Source organism: Lathyrus oleraceus, chromosome 1, assembly GCF_024323335.1.
Source record: "Lathyrus oleraceus cultivar Zhongwan6 chromosome 1, CAAS_Psat_ZW6_1.0, whole genome shotgun sequence".
Taxonomy (NCBI): domain Eukaryota; kingdom Viridiplantae; phylum Streptophyta; class Magnoliopsida; order Fabales; family Fabaceae; genus Lathyrus; species Lathyrus oleraceus.
In genome coordinates, this window is record NC_066579.1 from 359,421,470 (window position 1) to 359,432,023 (window position 10,554).

At 40.2% G+C, this 10,554-nt stretch overlaps 2 protein-coding genes across 2 annotated transcripts; one reads left to right on the top strand and one right to left on the bottom strand.

Annotated features, from left to right (window-relative positions):
* Window positions 1–602: 602 nt before the first annotated feature.
* Window positions 603–1,983, bottom strand: LOC127106848 (uncharacterized). The gene is made up of 2 exons (XM_051044151.1): window positions 1,829–1,983; window positions 603–1,599 (listed from the first exon to the last, which is right to left on the bottom strand). Exons 1-2 carry the CDS (start codon window positions 1,981–1,983, stop codon window positions 603–605), a joined length of 1,152 nt encoding a protein of 383 aa, XP_050900108.1.
* A 4,721-nt stretch (window positions 1,984–6,704) lies between these two features.
* LOC127106859 (uncharacterized) lies at window positions 6,705–10,268 on the top strand. Its single transcript, XM_051044157.1, has 4 exons — window positions 6,705–7,274; window positions 8,534–8,659; window positions 9,393–9,624; window positions 9,754–10,268. The coding sequence occupies exons 1-4, from the start codon at window positions 6,705–6,707 to the stop codon at window positions 10,266–10,268; spliced, it is 1,443 nt and encodes a 480-aa protein (XP_050900114.1).
* The last annotated feature ends 286 nt before the right edge of the window (window positions 10,269–10,554 follow it).

Consider the following 10,554-nt stretch of genomic DNA (forward strand, 5'->3'; position numbering starts at 1 on the left):
AGGTCTGTTATTCTCCTGAAAAACAGACTGACCTAAATACTGAGCTATAACAGAAAAACCAACTATTCTATAGTTCAGTATCTGCTGTCAGGGATGGATGTCATAACATCCAGTTTGACATTTAGTAAATCCTGTATTAGCTAATCCTGCAGCATACTACTCAAGCATGTCATGACATCAGTCAAGACATCAGAGTACAATTAGTGTTTTAACACAAAATGCAGCCAATCAAAAACATCTACAAACTCCCCCTTTGGCAATTTTTTGGCTAAAACAACTTGGCATCACAACAGAGTTCACAGCAGCGGAAAACACACATCCTAGCAGAGAATTAACATAGCTAATACACTCAGCACACATAGAAGTTTAAAAAAAAAACTTCAAACAGCAGCAGCACAAGTAGATAGCAAACAGCAACACACTCATCACACATAGACAACAACACACTCATCACACATCTGTTCAAGCAAATAACAAATATGTTGTCCTGGGGTACAGGTGTTACTCCCCCTTTTTGTCAAAAATGTTGCCAAAGCAACACTTAAACTTACAGGCCAAAACAAAATAAATTACACACAAATTTCAGAAACACGGGAAATGCTCTATTCATCTGACTCAGAGTCAGCATCAACATCAGTGCCATCATCAGGACTAGCATCCTCTTCTCCCTCTGCACTTTGTCTTGCAGCTCCTTCTGCAGCATCAGCAGCTTCACCAAGCACATCACCTTCATTCATCTCCAACTTGATAATCAAATTTTCCAAAGTGAGCTTCCTTGCCTCTAACTCCTTGCACGTTTCTTTGAGTATTTCAATGACAGTAGCTTTACCTGGTTGATTGCAAACACTTGATGTCTCTCTTGTTGCCATGGCAATGTCAGGAACATGCGTACCTAGGAACAGTTTATGATTGAAGGCCAAAGGGCTGTCTCTTCTCTTCACAGAATCATTCTCTGTTAATATGTTTGGAAATTGATTCAACACAATACCACATATGAGGGAAGGAAAGGCTATAGGCCCCTTCACACTGAAGCTTCCTGCATGCTTCATGGTTTGATCAAAAATATAGGATCCATAGTCAAAATTGGCTTTGGTTCCAACATCATATATGAACTTTCCAAGCATTACAACCACTGTAGATTTGTGATTGGTGGGCACCCAATTAGCAGCTCCAATTTTGTGCAGCATAGCATACTTGACACTTAGTTTGCTGGCCACCAACTTACCTTTGAGAGGCCACTTCCTGACTTGATTAGCAGTGATGACTTGACATATTTTATTGTCATTCACCTCAAGCTCAGGTTGAGCTACATCAGGCCTTCCCAAATACATGTTGATTACTGAGGGAGAGAAGTTTATACACTTGCCTCGCACATATACTTTTCTGAATTCCCTAGACTTTCCATCAGCATATTCTTCAGACACATTGACAATAAATTCCTCTACTAATATCTCATAGCACTTTGAGAACTGAGTCACAGTCTTCATTAACCCTGCCTCTTGAATAAGGTCTACAATCTCCTTACATTCCAGGACATTCTGAGCCAATTCCCTTTCCAAAGCCAGCCTCTTATGATAAACATATTTCCACTTGTTCACACTAGAAGCAAAATGGAACGATATGTTGTCAATTGGTACCTCAGGGACACTAGCTGCAAGCTTGCTAGTGGTTGGCTTCTTCTTTGACAGAGAGGCTGTGACATCACATGGGACATCTGAGTCAGACTCCACAACAACAAACTTGGTCTAAGGGAATGGATACCCCAAGAACCTTATGATTACCAGACAGTATTCCAGTCACCATAGTTGCAATGGCATTGTGGACATACCTGGAGCCTTCTCTGGTTTGTTCATCAAGCGCGATTGCTGAGGAGAATCCTGAGACAGTTTCTTTAGGTCTTCTTGCATGTGAGGTATTCGCAGAGTCAGCCACAGGATCTTCCCTGTTAGGGTTGCATGATTCAGAGCTAGAGGAATCATACATGGTCGTGGAGGCAGATGAGTTGGATTGGTGCGAGATGATGAATATCTTAGAGGTGAAATGAAAAGTTTCTTTGAGAGAAAGCTTGCGAGACTGAAAAGTTGAAACGATGGAAGAGGTAACGCTTGTTGCACGAGCAGTATCTATTATTTGTTAACCAATCAGAGCGAACTCTCAAATGTTTAATAATTTGAATTATTAAACAGGAAATAACTAACATCATTAGTTGCTATAATTCCTCATAAGGACACATTCCCACTTTGCCCCTTAATTTGTCAAACCGAGTAACATCCAATGTCATGACATTCTGAGTGACATTGTGCTCAGTCTGCATCTGGTTCATCCATACCAGTGGGGAACACCTGCTACCAGATGCTAGGTACTTAGCTTCTGCAGTGGATAATGATACACAATTTTGTTTCTCCCTTGCAACTACACCATTTTGATGAGGACTAATAGGTGATGACAACTCATGCCTTTCAATCTGCATAGGTACCATTAAGTCCATGGGCAAAAGTTCCAGAGTTTTAGATGTTTTTGGATGTTCAATCTTGGGATGTGACATCTTGGTTAGCTTGCCCACCTGACATTTTCCACAGCCGTTTCTTTCATCCATAAGCAGATTTGGGATTCCTCTAACTGCTTCCTTGGATATGATCATCTTCATTCCTCTTAAATGAAGTTGTCCAAGTCTTCCATGCCACAACTTCACTTCCTGTTCTTCCTTGGCTAAGGGGCACTTTGAGGAGTAGTTTGAGACCTTAGATTCCAACATATAACAGTTATCTTTGGATCTGGATCCTCTCATAACTTCCTGATTGCCTCCATTCATCACCACACATACTTCCTTAGTGAACTTTACATTGAAGCCTTGATCACATAGCTGGCTTATGCTGATGAGATTAGCAGTTAGTCCTTCTACTAACAACACATTATTCAATTCTGGAACTCCAGGACTGTCCAGCTTACCAACACCTTTGATTTTTCCGTTAGCTCCATCACTAAAGGTCACATAACTGGTAGTATGAGGTTGTATATCTACCAACAAGTTACTCATCCCAGTCATATGTCTTGAGCAGCCACTATCAAAATACCAGTCTTCTCTGGTAGATGTACTTAAAGATGTGTGAGCTAATCTAGCAACCCATTGTTGTTTCTTGATGGGGGCGTTATGCTTAGATGCCTTCTGCTTAGGTCTGACTTGAGGGGTCTGGTTAGGATAATCATACAACCTGTAACAGAAGGGTTTTATGTGACCAAATCTACCACATTAGTGGCATCTCCATCTTTGGAATTTCTTCTTTTGATGTTTAATCCTCCTGTTTCCCTGATGTTGTGACATTGGTTGTGACTTCTGCTTGATTTTCTAAACTTCAGCCTTTGAGCTTTTGTGTTCAGTTGAGGATTCCTTAACAAAGCCTAAACCAGACATGGTTCCTGATTTCTGTCTCACCTTTACAATCTCTTCCAAGGTGTCAGTTCCTTTATTCAACATTCTGATGGATTTTGTCATTTGTTCTAGCTTAGATGTCAGCAAGGTTATCTCACCATTTAGACCATCTATGACTGTCAGATGCTTCTTTTTCTCAGCTTCCAGCTCCTTGATGAGTTTCTTCTGCTTTTCTCCTCGTATACACACTTCTGCACTTTTGACACATAACTCTTTATATGAAGCAACAAGTTCATCAAAGGTAAGCTCATCTCCACTTGAGTCATCATCAGAGGCACAAACACTACTTAGTGCAGTGACATGTTTAGCAGATTCTCCTTCAGATTCACTCTCAGAGTCTCCTTCAGACCAGGTGATAGATAGCCCCTTCTTTTGCATCTTGAGGAAGGTAGGGCATTCAGCTCTAATGTGACCAAAACCTTCACATCCATGGCACTGGATTCCCTTGCCTTGGTTGACCTTTTCTTCAAATTTTGATCTTCTACTGATGTCAGATGAAGAGTTCTTGACATTAGGTCTGCCCTTTTGATCAACCTTCTTTATGAACTTGTTGAACTGTCTCCCAAGCATGGCTATAGCTTCTGAAATGCTTTCATCACCTCCAATATTTCCTTCTTCTGAATCCTCTTCAGTACTTGATACAAAAGCTATGCTTTTGTTTTTCTTTTCAACATCCTCACACAGGCCCATTTCAAAGGTTTGGAGAGAACCAATAAGCTCATCAACCTTCATATTGCAGATATCTTGAGCCTCTTCTATAGCAGTGACCTTCATGGCAAATCTCTTTGGCAATGATCTGAGAATCTTTCTTACAAGTTTTTCTTCAGACATTTTCTCTCCTAAGCCACTAGAAGTGTTGGCAATTTCTAGAATATTCACGTGGAAGTCATGAATAGTCTTATCCTCTTTCATCCTCAGATTTTCAAACTTGGTGGTCAGCATCTGAAGTTTAGACATCCTCACCTTGGAGGTACCTTCATGAGTTATTTTGAGAGTATCCCAAACTTCTTTAGCCAGCTCACAGTGATGCACCAGTCTGAAGATGTTCTTATTTATCCCATTGAACAGTGCATTCAAGGCCTTAGAGTTTCCAAGGGCTAATGCATCTTGCTCTTTGTCCCACTCTTCTTCAGGAATTTGCATAATAATTCCATCTTTGCCTGTCTTCGTTGGATGTTCCCATCCTTTGTTGACAGCTCTCAGGCCTTGCTATCCAGAGACCTCAAGAAGGCTATCATACGAGGTTTCCAGTCATCATAGTTAGAACCATCCAACATGGGTGGTCTATTTGAGAATCCTACATCCTTGTCCATGGTACTAGAAAGTAATGTCCCTAGATCTCACCCAGAAATTAACAGGCAGGGTGCCTGCTCTGATACCAATTGAAATTCTAGTTAACAGACTTTCGATGTCACACTGGATGTTATGACATCCAATTCTGCGCAGACAATAATGATGCAGAACTTAAATGTAAAGAGCAGTAAATAACACAAAGAATTGTTTACCCAGTTCGGTGACAAACACACCTACGTCTGGGGGCTACCAAGCCAGGGAGGAAATCCACTATTAGCAGTATTAATTCAGGCCTTAAACCAACTGTTTAATCCTATCACTTAATACCTACCCAATGCAATTTCAATCTAAAACTAAGACCAGAGTTCCTACTCACTCCCCCTCAATCACCACAGTGATTACAACCTTTAATTAGTTTAAAGTTAAATGGCGAAGTTATACTTCAAACAACTCTTGATTGTGCTTAACAGCTTTAATCAAGAAACACATCACTCACGCTTAAAAGCTTAGAGTGACACAACAAATACAACTCAATGAACACCCTAGTCCCATGCAATCATCTAGGTGATAATTGCTTGGCTCACAAGTTAAACCTAATACAAGACACTAATGAAAACAGCCGTGAAATATTATGATATAATAAATGCTTCACGCTTCAAACCCCTAAGTTGCTGAAAGTAGGATTGCCATCCTTTTATAATGCAACACTTGGGCCTTGTACTTGTATTTCCTAAAATTAAGGATAAGCAAGTTAACCTAATTTCCACATATTAGGGTGCTAACAAATAGGCTATTTGTTAGGTCTATTAATTGTAGCTCAGTTGTTAGTTTCCTGGATTTTAGCTCAGCTGTTGGATTCCTGAAAAATAGCCTGAGAAAAATACTGAAACAGAAAAACTAACTAGACTACACTTTAGCATATGCTGTCAGGAATGAATGTCATAACATTCAGTTTGACGTCCAGAACATAGGCCATATGCTAGGTCTGTTATTCTCCTGAAAAACAGACTGAAATAAATACTGAACTGTAGCAGAAAAACCAATCTGCCTATAATTTAGTATCTGCTGTCAAGGATGAATGTCATAACAATCAGTTTGACATTCAGACAATAGGCTATGTGCCAGGTCTGTTATTCTCCTGAAAATAGACTGAACTGAATACTGAACTGTAGCAGAAAAACCAACCTGCCTATACTTAAGTATCTGCTGTCAAGGATGAATGTCATAACATTCAGTTTGACATTCAGACAATAGGCTATGTGCTAGGTCTGTTATTCTCCTGAAAAACAGACTGACCTAAATACTGAGCTATAACAGAAAAACCAACTATTCTATAGTTCAATATCTGCTGTCAGGGATGGATGTCATAACATCCAGTTTGACATTCAGTAAATCCTGTATTAGCTAATCCTGCAGCATACTACTTAAGCATGTCATGACATCAGTCAAGACATCAGAGTACAGTTAGTATTTTAACACAAAATGCAGCCAATCAAAAACATCTACAGACCTCATCACACGGTTTATTGCTTTGCTACCCCCCAACAAATTGAAGAGATCAAATTCTTAAATATGAATAATCCCTACTCCAACACTTACAACTCAGGTTGGAAGAATCATCCTAATTTCTCCTGGAAGGATCAAAGAGGGAATGTTCCGCAACAGGGTACATGATAATATCAGACTCAGTATCAACAACGGTAGCAACAACAAGCACCTAAAAAGGCAGAATGGGAAATTGCCATTGAAAAATTAGCCGCCCACAGTATGCAGTTTCAAGAAGAAACTAGAACCAATCAGAAAAACACCATTGCTTCCATAAAAAATCTCAATGTCCAAATGGGTCAGATAACACAATAGTTAGCTTCAAATTCTCAAGCTCCGGGGCACCTTACCCAGTGGTACGGTGACAAATCCGCGGAAACATAACAATGTTAATGTTGTCGTAACCAGAAGTGGAAAGTCAACGAAAGAAAACAGTATGGAGGAAGATGGATTGTTAGAAGTGGATTTAGCAATCAAGGAAACCAAGAACCAAGATGAAGAAGTAGTACTGATGCCTGTTAAAGAGAAAGAAAAAGTTCCTAAACCAATCATCAAACTTCCTTACCCTCCGAGACAGAAGAAGAAAGATCAACATGAATTTTTTTTTGAGAGGTTCTTGGAAATGTTCAAAAAGCTTGAAATAAATATTCCATTTTCTGAGGCGCTAGAACAAATGCCAATATATGCCAAGTTCATGAAAGACATCATCTCCAAAAAGCGCTCCACTGATATAGACCCAATCATCTTGACTGAAACATGTAGTGTCATTCTTCAAGGTATGAAAATCCCATTGAAAAAGAAAGATAGGGGATCAGTTACTATTCCCTGCATTATTGGTGATAGAAAATTCAAGAAGGCTCTGATTGACTTGGGAGCAAGTGTGAGTTTGATGCCACTATCCATCTACAAGAAATTAGGCCTTGGTACCGTTCAAGATACTCGGATAACGCTTCAGTTTGCCAATCGCTCTATTAGGCGACCGTATGGAATAGTGGAAGACATTCTGGTAAAGATCGATAAGTTTGTTTTTCGGTTGACTTTGTCATTCTGGAAATGCCCGAAGATGAGGAGATTCCTTTCATATTGGGCAGACCATTTTTAGAGACAAGACGGTGCATGATAGACATAAAGGAAGGAACGATGGCCCTAAAAGTCTATGATGAAGAGCTAAAAATTGATGTGTGGAACACGATACAATACAAAGATGATATTGGCACAAGCCACGCTGTAGAGATAATAGATTAGGTAATTGCTTAAGAAATTGAAAAGAAAATGCCCCAATCACTGATAGAACGTGTTTTGAGTTTATCGATTTTCAAAAGTGATGAAGATGAGGGGAATTTTGAAGTGCTCGCTATGATGGAAAAACAACCTGAATGGATTAGATCTAAACCACACCTGTGGGAAGATTTAAGACCACCCCCACCATCAAAAATCACTAAAGAACCCAAAACAAGGGCAGATCTGAAACAGTTACCAGCAAATCTGAAGTGTGTATTTCTAGATACTGGAAAAAAAATGCCCAGCTATTATCAACGCTAGTTTACAAAGTGTCCAAGAAGCAGAACTCATTCAAGTGCTAAAAAAATACAAGGGTTCAATTGGATGGGAAATCGAGGATTTGAAAGATATGAGCCCGACAGTTTGGATGCACAAGATCTTAATGGAAGATGATCGCAAGCCGGTGGTGCAACCACAATGAAGACTTAACCCAGACATGAAAGAAGTAGTACGCAAAGAGGTTGTAAAATTGTTGGATGCAGGATTAATTTACCCTATTTCCGATAACTCATGTGTGAGTCCAGTCCATGTGGTACCAAAAAAAGGGGGCAACTACGGTGATTAAGAATGAGAAGAATGAGTTAATTCCAACCAGAACTGTTATAGTTTGGAGAGTTTGCATCAATTACAGGAGACTAAATATGGCAACACGAAAAAATCACTTTTCGTTACCATTCATTGATCAAATGCTGAAAAGGTTAGCCGGTCATGACTACTATTGTTTCCTCGATGGGTACTCGGGATACAATCAGATTGTTGTGGCCCCTGAAGATCAATATAAGACCGCTTTCACATGCCCCTATGGTGTTTTCGCTTACAGAAGAATGCCATTTGGGTTGTGCAACACACCTGCCACTTTTCAAAGGTGTATGACATCAATCTTTGCTGACATGCTCGAAAAGCATATGGAAGTATCTATGGATGACTTTTCAGTATTTGGTTCTTCTTTTGATAAATATTTAACTAACTTGTCCCTTGCGTTAGAAAGATGCCAGCAAACAAAATTCGATCCTGAATTGGGAGAAGTTCCATTTCATGGTAGGTGAAGGGATAGTATTGGGACACAAGATTTCCAACCGAGGCATCGAAGTAAGCGTAGCAAAAGTGGAGGTAATAGATAATTTACCCAATGAAAAAGGCATCTGAAGCTTCTTGGGACATGCGGGGTTCTACCGCAGGTTCATAAGAGATTTCTCCAAGATCGCAAAACCATTAACAAGCCTACTGGTGAAGGACACGCCTTTCCTTTTTGACAAAAAATTCAGCGAAGCCTTCGAGACCCTGAAGAAGGAACTTGTGTCTGCCCCGATAGTTATTACCCCTAATTGGTATCTCCCTTTTGAGATCATGTGTGCTGCAAGTGATAATGCAGTAGGGGCAGTATTAGGGGAACGAAAGGCGAAGCTCCTACATGTGATCTACTATGCAAGCCACGTATTGAACCCCACTCAAATGAATTATGCAACCACCGAGAAAGAGCTCATTGCGATTATTTATGCTTTTGATAAGTTCAGATCCTATTTGTTGGGATCAAAGGTAATTGTGTATACTGACCATGCAACTTTAAAATATATTTTTGCCAAACAAGAATCAAAATTGAGGTTGCTGCGATGGGTTCTACTTCTACAAGTGTTTGACCTGGAAATCAGAGATAAAAATGGGAGTGAAAACACTGTTTCAGATCACTTGTCTCGGATGACTCCTATACAAGAAACAAAAGAAACAAACCCCATCAGAGATGAGTTCACCGACGAACGTATCCTAGCCGTTACGAATATCCAGTGGTTCGCGGATTACGCGAATTTTGTGGTAGGTGGACTAATACCTGATGATTTTGTGGTAGGTGTGGGACGATCCATTCTTGTACAAAAAGGGAATAGATGGGTTGGTGCGGAGATATGTTCCGAAGGAAGAACAAAGGGACATCCTTAGAGCTTGTCATAACTCAGAATATGGAGGACACCTTAGCGGAGATAGAACAACAACAAAAGTCCTCCAGTCTGGACTGTACTGGCCTACACTGTTCAGAGATGCACAAGGGATAGTGAAAGAATGCGACAGATGTCAGAGGACAGGTAACATATCAAAGAGAAATCAGATGCCTCATAATGCCATGTTGGAGGTAGAACTGTTCGATGTGTGGGGAATAGACTTTATGGGACCCTTCCCACCGTCCTTTTGAAAGCAGTACATTCTGGTCGCAGTTGACTATGTGTCAAAATGGGTGGAAGCCGTAGCATTACCCACAAATGATGATAAAGTGGTGATCAATTTCCTAAAGAGTTACATCTTCGCTCGGTTTGGGGTACCAAGGGCACTAATTAGTGACGAAGGTACCCATTTTCTAAACAAGCTGATGGAGAGCCTGTTAAGGAAATACAATGTAAAGCATAAAATCTCCACACTGTACCATCCTCAGACAAGTGGACAGGTTGAAGTATCGAATTGGCAGATAAAGCAAATTCTGCAAAAGACAGTCAGTGTATCGCAAAAGGATTGGTCAATCAAGCCAGAGGACACACTATGGGCATACATGACAACGTTCAAAACTCCCATAGGTATGTCCCCTTACCAACTAGTCTATGCTAAAGCTTGTCATTTGCCACTCGAACTCGAGCACATGGCATTTTGGGCTACCAAATTTCTAAACTATGATCTTTCTAAAGCGGGTAAATCACAGATTCTTCAATTACAAGAGCTAGAAGAATTCAAAAATTGAGCATATGAGAATGCCAAGATATACAAAGAACAAACAAAAACATGGCATGACCGGCGCATTCAGAAGAAAGAACTTCAGGAAGGACAACTGGTGTTATTATTTAATTCCACGTAGAAGTTGTTCCCTGGAAAACTAAGGTCGAGATGGTCGGGACCTTTTATGATACAGAAGGTATTTTCGCATGGAGCCATTGAGCTTAGAAACCCGGCAAATAGGGACACTTTTAAGGTAAATGGGCAGAGAGTTAAATCGTACCTACAAGGGCAGGAGAGTGGTCTGATAGAGA